General features: G+C 39.4%; 2 protein-coding genes across 4 annotated transcripts in view; one reads left to right on the top strand and one right to left on the bottom strand.

The window, feature by feature from the left end:
• The window catches only part of CERT1 (ceramide transporter 1), a 66,731-nt gene extending 45,961 nt beyond the window's left edge, over positions 1-20,770 (bottom strand). For all 3 annotated transcript variants that reach the window (XR_014025210.1, XM_081318396.1, XM_081318397.1), the window contains exons 1-2: positions 20,260-20,770; positions 11,294-11,428 (exon numbers count right to left, since the gene is read on the bottom strand). Coding sequence is in view for 2 of the 3 variants with exons in the window: in XM_081318396.1 (XP_081174522.1) it covers positions 11,294-11,428; positions 20,260-20,355 (231 nt within the window). In the remaining variant the exon portion in view is untranslated. The remainder of the gene's footprint in view (positions 1-11,293; positions 11,429-20,259) is intronic.
• A 203-nt stretch (positions 20,771-20,973) lies between these two features.
• POLK (DNA polymerase kappa) overlaps positions 20,974-23,878 on the top strand; it is a 38,430-nt gene continuing 35,525 nt past the window's right edge. The window contains exons 1-2 of the mRNA XM_081315555.1: positions 20,974-21,031; positions 23,766-23,810. The gene's annotated coding sequence lies outside the window, so the exon portion shown is untranslated. The remainder of the gene's footprint in view (positions 21,032-23,765; positions 23,811-23,878) is intronic.

Raw genomic sequence — 23,878 nt, 5'->3', positions numbered from 1 at the left:
AGCAGCATATTTTTGGGGGTAATGGTGGCATTATTTGGCAGCAGCAGAGTTACTGAATTTTTAAAAAATACTGAGAAGCCACAAACAACTTGTAGGCTTATGCTGTATAGACTTGATCTAACCAAAAAGATTGAGAAAATGACTTTTTAAAATTAGGAAAGAAAAATGAATGATATCTACAGATCAAAGATCTGTAAAATAATTTGCACACAAGAACTTACAGGTTGAACTATGAAGCATGCTGTTTAAATTGAAACATCGTTACACATAGTTTAAAACAACACTTCCAAGACAGAAATTACAAATATAACCTGCCTTACTAGTTTCAAACATTCCCAATAAGTATTCCTACAAAGGCGAGATGGTCTCTGTGCAATACTATACACAGAAAACCGGATGCCATAGTTTCTTCCTCTTCTGAAGATCCGGGGGGGGGGGGGGAGTGAACAGGTTTTTTTTAAAAGTTTTATAAAGTCTTATACATAGAGGTATTATATATTGCAATACCTGTATCTATCTTCTCTGAGAGCTTAAGGTGGATTACAAAGGATACAGAAAGTCTATACATCCCTATTAAAATGCCAGGTTTTTGAGATATATAAAAAAAACCAGACCAAGATAAATCACTTCAGAATTTTTTCCATCTTTAATATAAGATATAAGCTGTATAAGGCAATTGAAAAATAAACTAAAATCTTTCAGGGGGAAAAATAAAAATAACAAGCTTATAATAGTATGGTTACATACTGTAAGTGTGCATATCCTCTTATAGGTAAAGACATGGAAATACAGGTAATCCTCGAGTTACGAGCGCTCACTTAACGCTTGTTGAAAGTTACGCGATCAGCACCCCCTAGTGGTCATGAGCAAGTCCCAAAATTACGAATATTGCAGCACCACGGCAGTCGTTCGCCCTTACGAACAACTACAGAGGCTCTGCAACATTCGCCTTATTCCCGCACCGACCGCTCCCCACAACTGCTTCCCTCTCCCTTCCTGCCATAAGATTTGCTATGTTTTGAATAGCCCCACAGGTGCGCAAATACTTTTTCCCCGAAGGGAAATCTGAGAGAGATTGGAAGGTCCATGTGACTGCTAATGGGGGGCTTCAGAAATGTAAAGGAATGCTCCGTTTCTGAAGCCCCCCACTGGCAATTACACAGACTTTCCAATCTCTTACAGGTCTCCTTTGGATAAAAAGTGTTTGAGTGGCAGCCGGCTTGAGTTTCTCTGCTCCATCAAAGTGGAAAGAAGTGGAGGCGCAGAGAGCGATTGCTCTCAATAAAGCTGGCACATGCGAGTAAGCAAAGCACCTGTGTCTTCTTGAGAGCAATCTTGCTCTGCGCCATTTTCTTCTTTTTGGACAGAGGGGAGAAAGTCAAGCGGCTGCTGCCACTTGGGTGGGGAGGACAAGAAGAGTGGGCAGGATTTGTACCACCGGCCAGTGAGGCAAGAAGTAGGTTGGGCGGGATGGCTGGCTGGCTAGGGAGGGGAGATCGTGGCCGCTCAGGTGGCTGTTGCCACTGCCACTGTCAGCAGCCTGAACGCAGGTGCAAGGGGACTCGCCCTGTGATGCCTCCCTGCTCAGTTGAAGGCTTGGTTCCTGCTCTCAAACTAAAGCCGACGTACGCAAACTAGCAGCGCACCCAGGCCACAGACAGCATTGGTTCCTGCACCAGCCAACTACAATTCCACGCTCTGCTCCAAAGGCATGCAAATGAAGCAAACACTCCCCCTCCCCCCAAATGGAAGGTTCTGGGGGCCATGATCTCTTTTGTAGAGAATTTGTATTTGAAGTCACTCGATATTACGGCACCCCGGAGCTTCCATTGTCAGCGCGAAAAGCATTTCCAAGTCGACTGTCCTCTCCCTCAAAGGGAAAGAACTGCAGCAGAGAGGATTATTGCAAGGCAAGTGAGTCCGCCGCAGCAGGAAGGGAGGAAGAAGCATGAGGCATCTTAGTGGGGGCTTGTTCCATCACTAGGCTCTCCATGGCCTTCCCTACCCTGAGATTCCTCATGCGCACTTAACGAGCTGCATGTGTCTTAACAAGCAGGGAGTGGTCTTGTTGGAGGTACGAGATTTACTTCCATGAATTTTCGAGTTACGAATGGAATGGGCAGGCTCCATTCCATTCGTAACTCGAGGACTACCTGTAACCAATCACATTCAAATTGATGTTAAATAGTAGTCAGTACTCACTTGCCATCATTAAAATGACTCTGATCAAGCCCATATAAAATTCAACTGTTCTAGTAGGATTTGTTTGACATTTACTCAGTTGCCTCTTACAACAAAAGCCATAGTCTGCAAAGTGCTTACAGAGTATCAATGGGATCTTATTGTTGGAATGTATGAATCAGGAGAAGCGTACAAAAAACATTTCCAAGGCACTGGACATACCAGTGAAGATAGTCATCAACAGGGGGAGAAAATATGGCACAACAGTGACATTACCAAGAATTGATTGTCCCTTCAAAATTGATGAAAAAAGAAGAAGAAAACTGGTCTGAGAAACTGCCAAGAGGCCTATAACAACATTAAAGGATCTGCAGAAATTACTGCCGAATACTGGTTGTGTACTACATGTGATAACAGTGTCCCATATTCTTATGTCTCGGCTCTGGGGTTGGGTGGCAAGATGGAAGCTTTTTATACAAAGAAAAACATCAAAGTCCAGCTACATTTTCTAAACCCTACATCAAGGGTGACAAGGGCACGTAGGAAAATGTGTTATGGTTTGAGTCAAGACTGAACTTTTTGGCCAAATTTCAAACAGTATGTTTGGCGCAAAAACAACATTGCACATCATCAAAAGTATACTATACCCAAAGAAAAAGTGTGGTGGTGGCAGCAGCATTATGTTTTGGGGCTACTTTTCTTCAGCAGGAACTGGGGCATTAGCCAAGATGGAGGTATTATGAACAGTTTCAAACATTAGTAAATTTTGCCACAAAACCTTCAGGCCTCTGTTAAAATATTGAAGATGAAGAGGAATTTCAACATCACAATGACCCACCAAAGCAAATCAACAAAAGAATGGGTTCATGAATAGAAGATCAAAGTTTTGGAATGGCTTCAAAAGGTACTTCAACAAAGTATTAGTTTAAGGGTGTGCACACTTATGCAATCATGTTATTGTAAGTTTTTTATTTTTCCCCTTTGCTTTTCAATTGAATCATACAGCTTATATGTTATACTAAAAGTAGAATTTTTTTTTGAACTGATTTATCTGATTTTTTTTACTTCTCAAAACTTTTAACAGGGTATATAGACTTTTTTTTTGAAACTTAACATTAAGAAAACCAAGATCATGGCATCCGGCCCTCTCAATTCCTGGCAAATAGATGGGGAAGAAATGGAGGTAGTGACAGATTTTATTTTCCTGGGCTCCAAGATCACCGCAGACGGGGACAGCAGCCCAGAAATGAAAAGACGCTTGCTCCTGTGGAGGAAAACCATGGTAAATCTAGACAGCACACTAAAAAGCAGAGACATCACCCTGTCAACAAAAGTGCGTATAGTCAAGGCTATGGTCTTCCCAGTTGCAATGTATGGCTATGAAAGTTGGACCATAAGAAAGGCTGAGCGCCAAAGAATTGAGGCCTTTGAACTATGGTGCTGGAGAAGACTCCTGCGAGTCCCTTGGACTGCAAGGCATTCAAACCGGTCAGTCCTAGAGGAGATCAACCCTGACTGCTCTTTAGAAGGCCAGATCCTGAAGTTGAAACTCAAATACTTTGGCCACCTAATGAGAAGGAAGGACTCACTGGAGAAGAGCCTAATGCTGGGAAAGATTGAGGGCAATAGAAGAAGGGGACGACAGAGAATGAGGTGGCTGCATGGAGTCACTGAAGCAATAGGCGTGAGCTTAAATGGACTCCAGAAGATGGTAGAGCACAGGAAGGCCTGGAGGAACATTGTCCATGGGGTTGCGATGGGTCGGACATGACTTCGCAACTAACAACAACAATATAGACTTTTTATATCTTCTGTATATATACCATTCTGATAGCACATTTAAATATCCTTCCTGTAAATGCTGAGCACTGCTTTCAATTCTGGTAGAGCAGGGGTGTCAAACTGCTGGCCCGCAGGCCGGATGCGCCATCTGGAAGCCATGCTCACCCCATTGCCAGCAATGGCAAAACCATCCCAATGCATTGTATGACGTCATGTGATGTCGCGAGTTTGACATGTCTGTGGTAGAGGGTTTGAACTCAATACAATAACAGCTGAAGAGTGCCAATAAGGGGGCAAAACTGGAACTGTACAGAAATAGCTAAAAGCCATTTACACTAGGTTCTTGATTTGTAGATCTATATTGTGCTGAAATCAAAATATTCATTATTTCTCTAAATGTGCCCTGCTTACTGATTTTGTTGTCTTGAGCCATCTCTGTGCACTTGCTTATAGCTGCCATCCCACTCCCACTTTTCCTGTCATATCTGAGGTAAATCTTCCTGAATTTTGGAAATTTTAAGACAAATTTCTTAGCCTCATTTATTAAAAGGAAGTTTCTTTGAATGATTTAAAACACTTCTTCCCAGATTTTGCTCCACCTGGGCTAGGCTGCCATTTATGAGATAAGCTGTCAACTGATTTACCTGTTACTCTTAACTATGCATAGCTGATTGCTCCACTGTCTACTTAGGTTACGTAGGCTGTCGACCACTTTCTCCACCATCTCAGGTTAAAATTGTTATACAAAAGATAGCTTTAATGTGCTGAACACTTTATTGAGATAGCTGCACATTTAGGAAATACTATTAATTAACAAATTATAATCTATTAATGATTTTAGAATTCTAGATGCTTTGAATATGCTTTTTCTTTCAAAAGCATGGAAGCAATTTCTATAGCTAACATTTACAGAATGTATACATCTTACAAAGAAACTAAATCTTTGCCTTTTCAGTAAAGAGATGTACAATTTAATATTCAATGTAATTTATACAAAGATTTTAAAACTTCCCTTTGTTATTCTTTCCTTTATCCTTCCCTCTCAGTTCAGTAAAATACCCAGAAAACAAAATTATGAGAACTGTATCATGTCTCTAAGGAGTTGATTTTATACACTACTGTATGATACCCCATCAGTTATGACGTAATTTCACAAAAGCTTTGAGTTGTTTCTCAGTTACAAGAATGGCTGGCTGCCTATTCCACCATAATGCACAGCAATGACCACTTTTTAAAAATGTAACTGCACAATTACAAATTACTGTGATCATAGACCATGCTAATCTTTTGTTTGCTTTAACAATGGTTTGTTGAATGAGCCAAAAAAACTTGGTGAGGCGTGCAAACAAGCAACCATGGTTTGTATGGACTAGTTTTGATTTGATCTGTTTCTTTTTTGCGGCTGCTATTTCCTTATATTTCTGTGGATTAGTTAGATATGCAGGTAGGATACACAAACAAAGCAAGAAATCACAAACAAAAGCTGAGTTTCTATTTACATATCATACTGAAAACTTCTTTAGGATTTAATAAGCAGGGCCGGATTTAAGTTAAGGCTGAGTAAATACTTGTCTAGGGTGCCAAAGCTTAGGGAGTGCCAATGCCAATTCTCCTTCTGAATCAATCCAAAAATGCAAATCTTCACATTGTCAGGTGGTGGCTTACTAGTCAATGTAGCCTAGGGATGCCCTATACAGCATTGACAACACCTCACTGGTAATCACAATTAATAGCCAGAATGGAGAAGGCAGTCCAAAACATACGAAGGGCACCAGATTAGACAGTTTTGGTTTGGGCTTTCAAAGCAATAACTGATAACTTATATTATCTCCAGAACCAACTCTAAGCCTGTGAATATGGCAAATAAATATGGAAAGGCATTTTAAAACTGGTTATACTTGGTGGCTTTGTAGAAACATTTAAAATCAACTTTCTTTTCCAGTACAATCCTACAAAACAATTATAATATTCATCCATTAATATGCATTGCCTGGTCTGTTTCTTTGATATGTTAGCCAAAGCTGGATAAAATTGCTATTTTGGAATCTTAACAGGAAGACCAGGGGTTTCCAAGACACCTAATTTTTCAAGGAGATTGCAACTCTGTTTAAAAACAGAATTATTCTCTACTCCTAGGTCCATCAATTTATTGACAAAGAATTCTTTCATCTTGCCTGGAAAGATCTTTCTTACGTCCGCCTGACTAATGATACAATGCACTAGTTCAGAACTCAGTCTCATTAGCTGAAGAAGAAAGCTAGAAAAGAACTGTACAGCATCAGTATATTGACAGCTGCAAAATTTCAGTGCTCCACGAGATCTCTTCTTGTTGTTTCATACTTAATTTAAATTTTGGCTTGTAATATTCTTTAAGCTTTTAAATCATTGTTTATCAAAAGTTCCTAGCACTTTTTAAAATAATTTATTTTATTTCAAAAATCAGGGTAAAATTCAAACTCCAAAAAAGGGAAAAAGAAATTTTACAAAAACAAAACAAAGATAGACAAAACAATAGAAAAGAAAAAATGTGTATTAAAGACAAAAGGTAAAAACACACACACTTATATTATCCCCCCTAGTTGGAACACTATTAGTCCCCCCCACCATGATGCAGGCCCAACGTTTATAAACTTATTCCTCTATTTGCAACCAATTTGACCTGTCATGTATCTACTATATATAAAGTCAAAAGTAATTATCAGGTGAAGCAACAGCAAAGTTAAAATTCAAAGCCCTCTATTAACAATCTATTATTGTATTTAATCTATGATTGTCTACAATGGCTTCTTAACTACCATAAATCACCACAATCATCACGTATGATCTGTCTGGGATCAAATAACCTCATTTGATTCTTAATAATAAAATTTGTTGAAAACGTTCCAACAATTATATTTTATTCTCCAAAATCATAAACCTTCCTTGTTGACCCATTTTCCCCGAAAAATCCATCCCAAATTTTCTAGATAGAGCAAGTCCATTCCCCAGTCACAATCCATCTTCATCACTAATTGATTCTGTTACCTCCAAATCTGTAGAATCCATATCCCCTTCAACTTTCTCCAACAAACCTGCAGTTTTCTTTAAATCTTTAAAACAGCAATTTAGATTCCAATCCATTCAGTTCTGTGTTTGGTGTGGCTATACTTGCTTGTGTCTGGATATCCTCTAGGTTGATTTAAAACCTCTGTTATTTCATCAAACTTTTTACCAAGTTTTCAATTTGAACTTGTAGGTTAAAAAGCATTCTTTTTTTCAAAGGCTTCCCAGAGGGCTTTATCTGTAATTTGCTACATTGCTTGCATTTTTAATATAGCCCTCTAACTGGGCATTTGTAACCAGTCATAAACAACTCCCTTGTAACAAAGTAGCCACAGAGAATATTGAAATATTTCTCACAATAAAGGATGGAAAAAATTTCCATGAAGCATTAAAAAATTAAGACCAGAGCTTTTTAAAAGTTAAGAAAATGTGAAATCCCTGTAGTGAAAATCCAGTGCAAATGAAAATCCAAACAGGTCACTTCCACTACCCAGAAAATCTCCACTTACTTCCATACGGAGAAAGCGAAAGTAATTCGAATGAATGAATGAACCTTTATTGTCAAAGTTAAACCATGTATACATTGAGACTGGCTGAGCCTCCCTTCGTGCCCCCACCCCCAACTTACAGTGACACAAATCCTCCATTTTATTACACCATGTGAGCTAACTGCACAATGCACCGGCCTCGCAAGTCAATCATGCATAAAGTTTATAAAATTACTTCCCATTCAAAAGCCTAACAGCCCATGGATAAAAACTGTTCTTCAGCCTGTTGGTACGGCTGGCTATACTCCTATATCTCCTACCCGATGGTAGGAGAGTAAAGAGATACCGTCCAGGGTATGAGTCATCCCTGAGAATTTTCCTCACTCTTCCAAGGCAGCGAGCCCTGGCGATGTCATCCAGTGGTGTCAGCAGACAGCCCACAATGTCTTGTGCTGTGCTCACTACCCTCTGTAATACTTTCCTGTCCGCGGCTGTCAGACCAGCATACCAAACCACAATACAGTACGAGAGGACGCTCTCTATAGTAGACCAGTAAAAGAGGGTCATTAGCCGTTGTTCTACCCTGTTCTTCCGCAAGACCCTGAGAAAGTGAAGCCTCTGTTGGGCCTTTCTGGCCACCTGGGTTATATTAACTTTCCAGGTAAGATCTTCGCAGAGGTAGACTCCCAGAAATTTAAAAGAGGAAATTCTCACCACACAGTCCTCCTCGATGTAAAGTGAAACAGAGTGGAACAGTAAAAAACATTAAAGAATTCACATTAAAATCCAGCAAGAGTAAATTAGCCTTCAACCAGTCAATTAATTTTTAAGAGAAATATCAAGATAAAAAGAAAATTCAAATAGTGCAGTTAAAACCCAGGCGTACTTAAAAAAAAAAAAAGATCAGCTGAGAGGAAACACGGAGACCCAAGTCTCCAACCATCCCTACTGGGAATTGCAACCCTCAAAATTCCTCTTCCCAGGAGGGACCACAATCATTCCAGGGTCATCTTGGGTTGTTCCTAGCAGCTCCCAATCAGATCTAGAGGGCAAAATCAGCTGTTTGTCAATAGGAGAAACGGATCCCCCTGCTGCTCAGCATGCCATCCTGTGGGAATGTGCCCCTAGCACTTTTTTTTTTTTTGAAATCCATAAATATTCAAAGAGTACTCCTTCATTTCAATATAGAAGTATGTTTTGGAATGGTACAATATAGATAAATGACATTAAAAAAACCTTTTAAAAAAAGGAAAATTAACAAAACAGCATAATTGGCATGATGCCTGGTGAGATAAGTGCATGCATACTTTTTTTTAAGGTCTTTTTATTCAGTGCTACTGATTTATTTGCATGTAAATGTATGCAAATTTAAAACTCGCTGCTCAATTAAAATGTCTTTAATCAGGTCATAGACCTATTTAAAACTAATAAACTTGCAGTGTATATTTGTTCAAAAAATTAAACATATAAGTATGTTGAATTGAAAAATGCTTTCTAGTCAATAAAAGAATCACAAAAAATGTACTAAAATTATTTATGTGACTCAAATTAGAATCAATAAGTTCTAAAATCATATACCCTCATTCAGTGAGTAATCTACAATTTTAATGCAAAGAAATTAATGCAAGCAACATTTAGCATTCTGAAATTTATAAAGCAATGTATGAAGTTACAGCAGGCTATCATAGCAATGCACTTAGACTTATATACCACTCCACAGTACTTTAAAGCACTCTCTGAGCTGTTTGCAAATGTCAGCATTTGGCTGTGGGCAATGTTAGCCTGTAATAGTGCATTCTAACTACTGGGCCACCAAGACTCCTGCTTATCATACACTGCTTATATGCTTCTATGTCTGACGAAAGTAGCAATTTGCCCATTGAATAGAAATAATGGCAAGATATTATGCTATTTTCAAACTTTCATAAAAAAGCAATGTAGTATATTTTTTTCCAAAAAGCTGAGCACATACAAATAAATCTGGCTAGGTTTTATTTTATTATATTTATACAGGTGACTGTTATGACTCTGTGTAACAGATATTAAACAACTAAAACAAATCTGAAATAACCATAAAAAATTAGCATACAAAAATAAGCAAGCTTGTAAGTTCTCACATTTACTTTCTCACCCTTAAAGGTAGTCCTTGACTTACAACTAGTGGCTTACTAACTGGACGAAGTTACAAGTTGCTCAAGAAAATTACTTATGACCTGTCCTTGAAGCTATGACTGCCACACCCTTGTGATCATGTGATTCCATTTTGCACACTTGGCAATCTGGTTGCACTTGTGATCAGTTGGCAAGCATCCTGTAATTGTGTGATAACATTTGCAATACTCTTTGCTGAATTCCCTGGAAGTCAATGCAGAAACTGTCAGGGAAAGTTGCAGGCTAGAAAGCTAGCAAATATAATGTTTCTGAAGGGTAGAAAGGCTATAATAGAGAGAGGAGGGGAATCGCCATGCTTGGATCTTGGTGATCTGAGCTTCCTTTCTCCAAGTCAGCATGGCGGTTCCCCTTTTGCACATGAAGGGGAATGCTTGGGATTCAAGTTTCCTTCCTAAGACCTAGCACAGAACTTCTCCATTTGGAAGAGACTAACCTGACTTTTTTGGGGGGCAGGCAGCTCTTTTCCCCTTTTGTTTAGTTATAACTGGGGGAGGGCCATGATTGTGGTTGTTGAACAAGGCAGTCACATGGGTGCCTTACTTAACAACTGTAACAACCTATGACCAAAATTCTAGCCCAATTGTGGTCGTAAATCAAGGACTATGTGTACTAAGAAGGCATGATTGTGTTGCAACAATGGCCAGTCATATTAGACATACCTTAATACAGTGGTCCCCCCAATCCTTTGGGCCGCAGACCGGCACCGGTCCAAGGCCCACCAGAAACTGGGCCACACAAGCAAGCAAAGCCCCATTCGCACGTATGCAGGATCCAGGCAGCAAGCAAAAACATGCCCCTCCCATGCTACAGAAAAACTGCCTTCCAAGGAACCAGTCCCTGGCACCCAAAATGTTGGAGGCCACTGCCTTAATATATAATGCAAATGGTTATAACTGTAAAATCTTGAGGGGCAGAATGTTATCATTTTATTCTGATTCTGTGGAAATCATATAAGAAGGGTGGAAGACCTGTGCATTGCAGTTATTGTGCTATCTTTTTCCTCCCAATAACGGAGCAGTTGATACTGCATCTTTATTCTCACGTTGGTCAGTTAGCAGATCAAAGAGGCAATTATAATCACAGAATAAAAACAGTTTTTATGTTATTATTGTTGTTCCCAAGGCAAGTCAGCACTAGCATGTGAAGTAATCATTTGACTATTAACGCATAAATACTTCCTGATACATTAGCACAACCAAATAGCACCACCAATTCTTCAATAACTCTTATGCTTCTGTTGCCAAAATATTAATCAGGCTTCAGATATCTTTATCAAATGTCTCTTAAAACATACTGAAGATTTAAAACAAAAATTAGCCCTATTTAATACAGATTTAAATGCCTTTTATATTTTTTTAATGGACCGCATTTACAATTATTTGTTTCCTTTAAAAGTTTAAACTTAACTTTTTAAAATAAAAACTCTTCAAAATATGCTTATAAGCATCTTGTGTATAATTATTTCAGAAACTTGGTTTACATAAAATATTTTCTATGATCAGTTTACAAATTATTACAATTTTCACCAATGCAAGATTAGACCAATTTGTTCTGTTTCAACCATTATTGAGAAACATATTAAATATACTAGTGAGGAAGACTAATCAAACTTTTAAGAAAACACTTACTGTGATGACAGCTTTACTCAGACAGATTGAGCCCCTGCAGCCATATTCTGTTTCATCTTCAGATTTGTAGTAACTTAGAGTGTTGTTTTTCAATACCACCCAGCGGTCCTGCCACCCATGGATGTAGTTGGTCCACTAAAAAGAATAAATATGTATTTTTGAATAAAGCAAAACAATGAGTATATATATCGCTGTGGCATCATACTCACATAATAGATTTTCTTATTTTCTTATATACTTTACTAAACTTTATTTTAATAAAATGATTGCTATTTATTCTAAATGAATGCCAACTTTCAGTATATTAAAAATAGCAACCAGAAATATTTGTAAAATATTTTTGAAGCTTTAGAGGAAACTGAAAATCATGTAAGAACTCTAAATAAACCAGATTCTGAAAGGCTTATTTCCAAGAGATAATTAAAAATCACCAATACAGCTTCACAGCAATAAGAACCCAGGTCTGCTGAATTTGACAATGAATTCCAGATAATTATATCACTACAGTCATGGCACTATTACCTCAAATACTGTTTATTTCCATAAATTGGTTGGGGATCATAACATTTCTAATCCAACACCTGGATGAGAGTATCAGATCATAGAATGATATTCTCGCCCACTCTTCTGTGCTTTTTAAATTTCTTATTTAAAACAGAACTATACTATTAGTATGAATACTTTTAATGCTACTAATGTTATTATCAGCAATATTAAAATAAAATTGTACATTACTTGTACATTACTATAAAAGGAATATTTTTGGTTTCCAGGAAGTGATTTCACAGAAATTTTGCAACTGAGTTTAGGAAGCAAATTTCTAATGTGGGTTAGGACGCTGAGCTTGTTGATCAGAAGGTCGGCAGTTTGGCAGGTCGAATCCCGAGTGCTGCGTAACAGAGTGAGTGCCTGTTACTCGTCCCAGCTTCTGCCAACCTAGCAGTTCGAAAGCACGTAAAAATGCAAGTATAAAAATAGGGACCACTACGGTGGGAAGGTAACAGCGTTCTGTGCGCCTTTGGCGTCTAGTCATGCCAGCCACATGACCACAGAGACGTCCTCGGACAAGCGCTGGCTCTTCGGCTTTGAAACAGAGATGAGCACCGGGCCCTAGAGTTGGAAACGACTAGCACACATGTGCGGGGGAACCTTTACCTTTTTAAAGTAATGAATGGGTTCTTACTAAATTGAGAGCCTGTGAAAAGAAGAAAAAAGGAAAGTCCTTCTAGTAGTGGTGACTTAAGAAACAAACTTGAAGGTGAAAATACATTATCTCAGAAGTTATGACTTGCAATGTTTGTGGCGTGTCTATGTGCTTACCTAAAATTAATATGTATTAAGTGCAAACTTACAATAGAGCTTAAAAAATAAAAGTTAGGAACAACTGCCTTTAGTTCATAAATGGCAGACATCATGCCAGGTTTGGCAATACATTTCTATTCTTTAGAATACTTAGCCCAATACTCATGTGACTTGCTCACAGTGTCAACATAGCTAAATAAGTCATTTTATCGCAGACAAAAGTCCTATATAAACTGATAATTGCATCCAAACCTAAAGATACGTCTGCTCCGGAATTTAAAGTATAGGTTTTTTCTTCGTTTTTCTCAATGGAAATTGAAATTTCCACTGGAAATGTAGTCACTCTCTTTCCAGCATTGAGATTAGGGCCCACCTGTGCAACATTTACATATTGTAATGATTCTATCCTGAGAACCATTCGCTCCTGCCTTGTCAGTTTCAGCCTTTACGATAAAAGAGAACAAAAATGCATTAGATCAAGGCAAATGTAACAACAGAAGCTATTCTCAGCAAGGAAAATCAAAGTCTAGTGGATGAAAACTGGAATCAGAAACACAGAAAATATTCTGCACTAGTAGGAGTCGTAAACATTAATTCTTGGGCTTTCCTAGAAAAAAACGGGCAGTGATCCTTCTAGAGAAAAAAAAAAACTCTGCTGAACAGGAGACAAGAAGGTGAAGAATGCCTTAAAATCAGATAGGATACTGTTGTGTTCTGCAAGAAGTCAAAGAGGAGAGTTGTGGAAGTTGTTGACTGGGGGAATGCATCATCAGGACCATTAGTTCATGAAGTGTGCTATTTGTCGGGATCACAGAATAGGAAGGTTCAAGACTAATCAGTTCCACTGAAAATTATTCCACCCCCCTAATCAATGTGTGAATAAATTACATTGCAAAATAACTGGCACAACCACATCCCCATAATTGTGAAGACCAGAGAACCTGGAGACTTCCAATTCATGCAAGGTGAAAAACTGGTTGTGCAAAAGGTGTTGATAGGATACTGGGTCTCTGAGATTTAATATCTGAGGTTCTATCCTACCTCTCTTGGACTGGAGTCAATTGATGAACAATTTAAAGTAGAAAATTTATCAGGCAAAGGAACTGTACTGAATGTGGGGAAACTCCATTTCATAAAGTCCGTACTTAATAGCTTAAGTGGAAAGTAGTTATCTATCCAGGTAATGGGGAGATACAATAGAAAAAAACAAACACCAAGGTGCAGATTAGGATATAAGTGGAGGGGGAAGTATCCATTATATCTTTCGGGGGGGGGGGGAGGTATATGTGTGTTTTCCTTCAAGGCAGGTGGAAAGCAAGGAAAGACCCAATTCCCAGCCAGCAGCAGTGCTGGATCTAATGAATCTGGACTGCATATTAGGGTCAGTGATGCTAGGGGACTGGAGGCTAAAATATATGAAGAATGGTTTGTCTAGTTTAATGAAAACTAGGACTAGGGGGTGACCTGATAGCAATGTTCCAATATCTAAGAGGCTGCCACAAAGAAGACCTCCATAGCATATGAAAGCAGAAGCAGCAATGGATAGAAATTAATCAAGGAGAGAACCAATTTAGAATTGAGGAATTTTCTGACAGAACTATTAATCAGTGGAACGGTGTGCCTTCAGAAATTGTGGGTGCTCTATCACCGGAGTTTTTAAAGAAGAAATTGAACAACCACTTGCCTGAAATGGTATAGGGTCTCCTGCTTGAGCAGGGGGTTGGACTAGAAGACCTCCCAAAGTCCCTTCTGCTATTTTATGGATGAGATCTAGGCTGTGTGCAAATGTTTTGATGTCTGTGAGATTACTGGGCTAAAGAAGCAGCAGGGTCCTGAGCTCATATTGACTGAAATTAAGCATCTTTAGAAAGCAACTCTTCTTTTGGATTTTTTTCTTTTTCTATAAGGGTTTAAGTCTTTGATCTTATTTTATGTAATATATACATTTAAAATTCTTAATAAACTAGTAGTGCTCCTTCCAAGAAAGGATTCTGGCCTACAGGAATCTTCAGAGACCCAAGCAGAGCCATTCCATGTGTGTTCACATACCCATTATAGGAAAAATTTGTAAGTATCTAAGTACAAAGGAAATAAGAGTTCTACCTGTAGCTAAAGTTCATGTGGAAAGGCAGTGTTTGTACTCCAAGTCAAAGTGCACAGCAAGGTTCAGGGTAAGACAGAGCACCATATAAGTAAAGTTAAGTTCATATGGAATTCTAATACCAGATTATACTCAGATGGGAATTTCATTGGGAATTGCCAGCTTCCAATTCAGCATAGCTGATAACTGAACGACCCTGATTTCTAGAATGAGGTAATTCCTGAATAGACCTCCCTGTGCCCAATGCTTCTCTGTAAACGGACAACTCCTCTAACTTCTTGTTTTCTAAGTTTTCACACAGAGCTAGTAGTATTTTCATAAACCTTCAGTTTAAGGACTGAATTATACACATCAGAAGGACTGTTTCCTAACACCAATTCACCTCGGTTGTAATATTTAGGGCTTCTATGTCTGATTGCCTTGTTTGGGTTCTTATCCTCACTTGAAATTAACACTTTAGAAAGAAGCAGGAGAGTTATCTGGGTGATGGCCTGCTGGATTGAAGTGAGGTATACTGGATATAGATTGATCAAAATATCGTTGAAACACAGTGAATTGTATTAGGAAATCTTTAAAATGAATCTTGAAGAACCTCCAACAAGTAGACAGAATAGCCAATATTTTGCCATCCTAGTCAACTGCACAATCTAGCACTTATTTTATTTTTTTGCAGTGATTTTCATAACCAACTTGGAAGAATCTAGGTGCTTATGTTATTAATACATTAAAACACCATGCATAAAAAAACAGTTGCTGTCTCCTAGTTAATTTTTTTCTTTCCAGATATTTTAGGGAAGATTACCGTTCTTGCCATTTCCTGGAGAATAAAAGGGTGGGGACTAATCTGACCACAGGGGGGCAAATTGTTCCACAATCAATGGTCTACACAGAGAAAGTACATTTCCAGACACCAAACCCCTTGTTATGGACTCCTCTGATTCTGAGGCTGGAGAATGACCATACTAATAAAAGTGTTGGAAATGGGCTAAATGAGTTCTGCTCTTGCTGTTTAGCTAAGGGTCATCTCCTTGATCTTCCCAGGAGTGGTTACTTGTAGCATTGTGTCCTGAATAGATTGTGTATGATGGGCAAATTCTGCCTAGACAAGATAGGTTCAGGAACACATGGTCTTTAATATCAGTGCATGTTCTTGGCTATCTAACACATAGTGACAAATGAAATTTATTACATACTCCATAAAATTATTTAAATGCTACAAAATAGGCAGCCTTATCAATTCTTGATCATTTACAATGACCAATGTCAAACTATAATTAGTTGAATCACAGTTTTAACCAATACAATTGCTGGGGTTTGCGCAAAACACTGAATTACAAACCAATTACATTGGCTGGGTTTATATAAACCTTAACCACAAAGTAGTCAACATATTTTAGCTTGTGGAACCCCTCCAGAACACTATGTTCAATGGACTACTGGATTATAGACTGAATTCTTAATGCTATAACATAGACACTGTGGGACATGTGTGCTTGTATATAAAAATATCCCTTGAACAATTGTCTAATATTTTTGAAGAGCCTTTCCACAATGGCCCATGCCTGTGGAACATTCTGCCACTCGAGGTGAGATATGCTGCTACCCTTTTGGCCTTATGTAAGGACCTTAAAACCTGGTTTTGCTAGCAGCTTGAGGCCCTGATTGGGGTGGAGGTGGTTGACAGCGTAAAAGACCTCACCCCTGTGCTGTCTGTTCCCCTAGATTTTAGTTCTTATTTAACAATTGAAGGGAATATTTGTAGCACAGAGCTTAACTTGGGGGTCCTTGGTGCTCTCTTGGTGGTTTTCTTACTGAGACTTCATTATCCAACATTGCACTGATGTTATCTATTTGGGTAATGAAACATCTGCAAAAAAGCAATGAAGCTCAGAACAGCAAGGATCGTAGTCTTATTTAAGTCTTAATTTCAACTCTTTTTATATTTAGCTTTTTACCATTTTTTAATCTGTCCAGAGTCATGCTATCAATGAGATGGGTGGCATATAAATTTAACAAAAAATATCTGAAAAACACAGAGAAGAGGAATACAAAAACACACATTTAACGATGCATAAAGACAAGTCTTTCTAAATACATTCCCTCGAATAACGAAACAGGATCAGCATGCCACTAGTTTACAGAAGACAGGGAATGGAACTCTGGTCCTTTGGTGATAGATCATCTACTTTCATATTAGGAAGTCATAAGAAAATGGTAACTTTAAAAAAGTTTTGGACCTTTGAGATTATGACCCTAAAGGCAAGGACTCTCTCTCTTTTAAATAATCTAGAAAATTGCTTCGTTAGGAAAAAGTTTAAGAAAGTTCCTGCCTCTATTACATGTGGATATTTCAGTAGGAAAATAATTTAGTTATTACTATTATGTGTATACAACTCAATGTCCAAAAAACTCTGGGCAGCTTTTTGGAACTAAAGGGATTTTAACTATTTTAAAACTCCTCCTTAGCCCAGGAAAACTATAAAAGATCTAATGGTATAGGAACACATTACTGTATTTAAGAGACATCCTTTTCCCAAGACAACTTGCCCACCCCACATGCTTCCATAGGGAGGGCACATTCCATGTTCTTTTTTTAAAAAAAAGTCTTATGGGATGTAGAAAGCATGTATTTTCCATAGTTGTCCCCTCTCTCTGGAATGATCTTACTCCCATACCCATTATATCACAGGTTCCAGCCCCAAAATTCCTTGTCTTTAGGAAAGCACTTAAGAAGACCCCTGGTTCTTCTTCCAGGTGTTAGGGGTTGGTTGAGTGGCAGTCCCCACTCTGAGGTTTGTTTTGTCCTGTAAAAGGTAAAAAGGTAAAGGTTCCCCCGCACATGTGTGCTAGTCGTTTCCGACTCTAGGGGCCGGTGCTCATCTCCGTTTCAAAGCCAAAGAGCCAGCGCTTGTCCGAGGACGTCTCCGTGGTCATGTGGCCGGCATGACTAGACGCCAAAGGCGCATGGAATGCTGTTCCCACCGCAGTGGTCCCTATTTTTCTACTTGCATTTTTACGTGCTTTTGAACTGCTAGGTTGGCAGAAGCTGGGACGAGTAACAGGCGCTCACTCTGCTACGCGGCACTCGGGATTCGACCCGCCAAACTGCCGACCTTCTGATCGACAAGCTCAGCGTCCTAACCCACTGAGCCACCGCGTCCCTTGTGTCCTGTACTCTACTGCAATTTTACATTTAGCTTTTGTATTTATATATTGGTTGTTTGTTGTAAATTACTATTTTGTTGTACACTGCTCAAAGTTTGGCAGCCTTATATACCTTGAAATAAATAAATATATAATATACATATTTGGCTTGTTACAGACCAATAAAACTTTGAGATAAAGTTGCTATAAAGTGCTTAAGAGAGTTTAGAAGATTAAGAACTTTCTAGAAGCATAATTTCACAATTCTATACCAAATAGATCATAACTTCAAGGAAATATTATCATGAATAGATATTAGATGAGAGAATTGTGAATTTCTGTGAATTCTTTAAAATTTTATTAACAGGTACATCATACTTTTAATGCAATGGGAAGAACAGCTTGTAAATATGTGCAAATATTTATCTGAACTTAAGAGAAAAGGCATCACTACTGTATTATTCATTCTGAATTATCTGCTCTGAACTTACTAAAAGGCAAACAAAAGTATTAATACAAATATGGAAAACAACATGGATAAGGCATTGTGAAGTTCTTGGAAATACATACTGCAGTTCTTTTCCATCCGTTCTTTACAACTGCAGTCAAACCAAGCAGACAGAGCAACAGCTATGATAAGGCACATTTAAAATGTCATACTGACTTTTGACTTTTTTATTCTACCTGTTCTTATGAGCGCTGTTATGCTGTTATCTTATTTTATCCTTCAACCAACAACCTGTGAAGTAATACTGAGATGAATGGCTTAAAATAACTTGGAGAGCTTAACACCAAGAGTGGACTTCAACCCCGAGTTTCCTTCATCCCAGTCTAGTACATCATTCTTGTGTAAAGCTAGTTACATATTTCTAAGGACTATCTAAAATGCTACAACCCAATGAATAAACTTTTTAGCTTTTGAGGGTTTTGAGCTCTTATAACAAATGAATTCCCTGTATAGAGTGCTTTCTCTATTCATTGTTACAAAATACTAAACTATATCTGAAAGAGCTTGTCTACATTTTTAAGAATATCTGAAGGAAACATGTAGACTATTTATGAAAGTTATTAAGCAAATAATTTTGTTAGCTAGATTTTGTTTCTACCAGTGCAGTTCACAAGCCAGAGTTTCTAAAAATACTGTTTCCTAAACTATTTGCTACATTTTTAAAATAAGCAATTTTCTCCCTAGGATGAGTTTTATCAAATTTGTAAGATTTCCTTTAAACTATGCTCACCATCAAATGACTTTATAGATACACTAATGTAGTTTTCTTGGCAACAATACAGAACTTGTTGTCATTGCCTTTTCTGTTATTTTTCCCCCCAAACTTCTAATCAAAAGTGATCTCTAGCTATGTAGCAACCATGCCCATCCCTTTTAATTTCAAAGCAAGGATTCATAATACAGATTAGATAGTAGAGAGACTGAAATCTGAAAGCAAGAGCTACTTCTAGTACTATTTGTACTATCTTCCAACCAGCCTGTTTGATGACATTATTTGATGCTTTGCCCAAAGATCACAGAACTCTTGTGTGATCTTGCCACAATCTGTTATAATTGCAAATACACATGATTTTTTTCTTCCCCTTATGAAAAGGAGTAGAAAGAAATTTTGGGATTTTTGTTTCAGGGACAACAATGAAGTTAGCATTTCCTCCATGCATATACCAAGAGTGTGCCCTGAGCAATCCTCAGCGAAGGCCATCACCCAAACATTTACTCATCCAAGCAATGGTTACAAGTGTGGTCTGCAATAATACTCTACCAGGCACTTGCAAAGAGATGGATGCATAAGGATTCTTCCTTTTACCACAAGAAGAAAAAAAAGAAGACCCACGCACAAGTTATTTTAGCAAGACTTTCAAGCAAAAAATCCTGTAAAAATTTCCCGAGAAAGTGACATTTCAGCGAATGAAATATTTTGGAGACAAGCTGCCCCTCCTTGGATAAAGACACCCCCCCAGTGCCTTTTCCGCTTGCGGCGACGAAGCGCTTTATCCAAATATATACTTGCATATACATATTTTGCGCACACCTCGGCTCCATCGGTGGGCGGCGGAGGAAACGTGCCGGGACCTCCCGCTGACCAGGAAGCCAGTCCGACAGCAAGGCCGGCGCCGCCACCGCCGGGCGGGTGGGCAACCGGCGAGGTGACTCAACGTCAGGCTCTCTCCATTGCCTGCCAGCCCTTCTTTCGCGGAAGACGGAGCATGACGGTGCCACCCTTCCGCCCTGGCCCCCAAATGCCTTCACAACCTCCCCCCCCACACACACACCCCAACCACGGGGGAGGGGGCGGGCGAGGGAAAGGGAAAAAAGGCTCCCTAAGGTAGGCGGTCGTCTAAGCTCAACCCGAGGAGCCATAGCGGCGGGGAAAGAAAACGAAGGGGGCTTTTTTTTCTTCTTCTTCTTTACCTTGCTGAGGATCCCACAGAGCTCAACAGGCGCCCCCGATTCAGTCTCGGGATCTTCTTCTGAGCCGGAGGAATGCCAGCTCTGGTTGTCCGACATGGAGGCACTTCCCTCTGCCCTTTCGCCGAAACGCCGAGACCAGCGGAGCTTGCTCTCTATCTGATTAAGACGCTTCGCTGCTCCGGAGCCGCTACTGTTGCTACGTCGCCCCAGCCTAAGCCGCCCTTCAGAGCCCTTCCGTCGGTCTGTCCCCTTCTGGCCACCGCCGGGACAGCAGCTCGCGGATCTCCCCCACCCTTCCGCGCACGCTGGTAGCCCTGACCATTAGAAGCAGGCTTTCAGCGGGATAAGCGCGCGTCTTCTCTTCTCCTTCTCCAACTCAGTTCACCTTGTGGAGGCGGTTGTTGCAACTATTACTACTTCCGCCGCCATCTTTCTCGCCACCTTTCTTTTTTTTTTTTGCCAAGCCCTTTTAACGCTTCTCACCAGACGGAGTAGTCTAGAACAAGAGCATGCTGGGAATTGTAGTCGACTGAAGGCGCATCGCCTCCTGGGAAAGTGGGGTGGGGCGGCGAGCGTTAATCGTTCCCCTAATTCTCTGGATTTCCTGGTTGTTGCATTGGGTTTGCTTCCGCAAAGTACCGGCGTCGCTCTTTCTCTCTCTCTCTCTCTCTCTCTCTCTCTCTGTCTCTTTTTTTGAAAACACAATTGGTCGCCATCTTGGTGCGACTTAATTATTGCGGAAACGGGGGCTAGTGAAGCTTCTGGGACTGAGGTGTGTTGGGGACCTTATGGCTGTATTATATGTGATTAGGAAGGAACTGGTTTTGTGGGAGATTTTTTTTTACTTTCTTTGCACGGGTTTTAGGTTTCCCTATGCCATCCCATGGAGGGGGATGGTGAGCGGTGGCTCAGTGGGTTAGGACGCTGAGCTTGTCGATCAGAAGGTCGGCAGTTTGGCGGGTCGAATCCCGAGTGCCGCGTAACAGAGTGAGCGCCTGTTACTCGTCCCAGCTTCTGCCCACCTAGCAGTTCGAAAGCACGTAAAAATGCAAGTAGAAAAATAGGGACCACTATGGTGGGAAGGTAACAGCGTTCCGTGCGCCTTTGGCGTCTAGTCATGCCAGCCACATGACCACGGAGACGTCCTCGGACAAACGCTGGCTCTTCGGCTATGAAACGGAGATGAGCACCGGCCCCTAGAGTCGGAAACGACTAGCACGCATGTGCGGGGGAACCTTTACCTTTACCTTTATGCCATCCTTATAAATGGGATGATTTATGTTCTTGCACGACTCTTACATATACACAAGAGCGAAGGAAAGACAATGAGGGTTTTTTTTCGTAATTGAAACAGCTACTTGGTTTAATTATGTGGTGAAGTATGTAGATCACCTGGCAATGTAAGAAATGGGGAGAAAAAAGGCTACATGTGCTGCCAGCTCCAAACAGGGAGACGAAATTGCAACGTAATGCGAATTTACTCGAGAGAAAAAGTTCGTTTGAACTTAATAGGGTTGAACATCTGAAACCTACAAAATATGTTACCCTTGCTATACTGCGAGTCAAAGAAGCTGATTTAGGGTTAATTTGTTGTTCCTGTGGCTACTTTTTGTAGGCGGACGTTTTGGCTTGGACAAGACAGGGTTGAACATATAGAATTTGTTCAAACTAAATAAATGGAATCTTGTTTATAATTGAAACCTCACCCCAACACTTTTCTCATAACCTTAAGAGTTCTCTTTTTGGTAATATAAATTTGGTTCCTATTAAACAAATAGAAATAATAAATCCTTTTGATCTATAGCTTAAGATTCTACTAGTAACTTTGGTGCAGAGCACAGATGGTTAAATGGAGAGTAAGGATACATAATGCCTCTTGTTGCAATAGCTGTCTTCACAAATACTTTGTCATCAGTGTGTTACAGATAAAGCACAAGGCTTATGTGACTGGTAGTGCCAGGCACAACATCCAAAACTTACTGCAATGAAATTACAATCCCTGTGAAATATGACGTAAAAATCTGAGCTTTTTTCCCCTCTCCAAACCTTGTTAGTTTGTTAGAACCAAATAAAAGTACTTTGAAGACCTCTGATTCTCAGCAGTCTTCAGCTGTGGCCTGTATTTAATCATCATATATGCCTCCTCACAGGCAATTCTAAGCAGTTCACATATTACTTTAAGAACCATAAGATAATAAACTGTAAATAAGAACAACAATACATTGGGGGAAAGAATAGAACATAACTTGATAATAAAAGTGATCTACTACCAAAGGATGAATGCCTCAGGCCTGTTGGAAGTTTTTAAAGTTTTTAAAGATTTGCAAAAGCACAATACAGTTGAGGCTGTATATTTATGTAGCCTCAGAGCCTGTGAAAAAAATTCAAGAGAGATACTTTGCAAAATTCATTGGTGGTTTAAGTACAGATAGTTCTCAACTTACATTAGTTCATTTAGTGACTGTTCAAAGTTACAAAGGCACTGAAAGAAGTGATTTATAACAGTTTTCACATGACCATTGCAGGATCCCCGTGGTCAAGTGATCAAAATTCAGATTGGCAACTGGTTCATATTTATGATGGTTGCAGTATCCTGGTGTCATGTGATCATATTCTGTGACCTGCCAAGCAAAGTCAATGAGAAAGCTAGATTCACTTAAAAACCATGTTACTAACTTGACAACTACAGTGATTCACATAGTAAGAAAGTCATAAAATGAAACAAAACTCAGTTTAACAAGTGTCTTGCTGAGCAACAGAAAATATGGGCTTAATTGTCATAAATTGAGGACTATTTGTAAATCATTTCCTTGAAGTGTTGATGCAATGTTATTTAAAGAATTCATTGGCTTATTCAAAAGAAATTACATGCGTATGCAGCAGCTTTGCTGCTAATCCGAATGGAAGTATTGTGTCTGTACAAACAGCAAAAAATGTCCCTCAAAGTACCTGTATGTTGTTGCTTTAAGATTTCAGGAAGGGGTGGTTCAATCAACTGCTGTGCTTTATGAAGCAGATCCTTTGAATGCTTTCCACAGCCATACCATATCATATCATACATGAGTAGTTTTAGCAATTAGACCAAGGTCCCCAATCCCTGGGTTGTGGACCAGCACTGGTTTGTGGCTTGCCAGGAACTATGTGAGTGAAGCCCCATCTGCACATGAGTAGGATCTAGGCTCTCTCTCTCTCTCTCTCTCTCTCTCTCTCTCTCTCTCTCTCTCTCTCTCTCTCACACACACACACACACACACACACACACACACACACTCACTCTCACACACTCTCACTCTCACTCTCCATGGAAAAACTGCCCTCCACAGAATCAGTTCCTGGTTCTAAAAGGGTTGGGGAAGACGCTGAATTTGACCATGGCCATTACAGATATGTGGCCATAGGTGAAAATGGAGAGTAGGAACTATATCAGCTCTTGGTCTCATTCCAGCAAGGTAGTTCTTATTTGTATGTAAAAAAAAGAAACATATGAAAATGTCTTATTGTTTTAGGAAGGAGAACTAATGTGATGTGGTTTGACTACAGATTCTAAGGGAGTAAGTATCAGTTATGTTTTTTTCTGCTTTTGCAGTTATCTTCAATCACTTTTATCCCTTGCAACTTC

The sequence above is a fragment of the Vipera berus genome (assembly GCF_964194415.1).
Source record: "Vipera berus genome assembly, chromosome: 2".
NCBI classification, from domain to species: domain Eukaryota; kingdom Metazoa; phylum Chordata; class Lepidosauria; order Squamata; family Viperidae; genus Vipera; species Vipera berus.
Note: the sequence above shows the minus strand (reverse complement) of the source record. Positions and strands in the feature narration are given on the sequence as shown.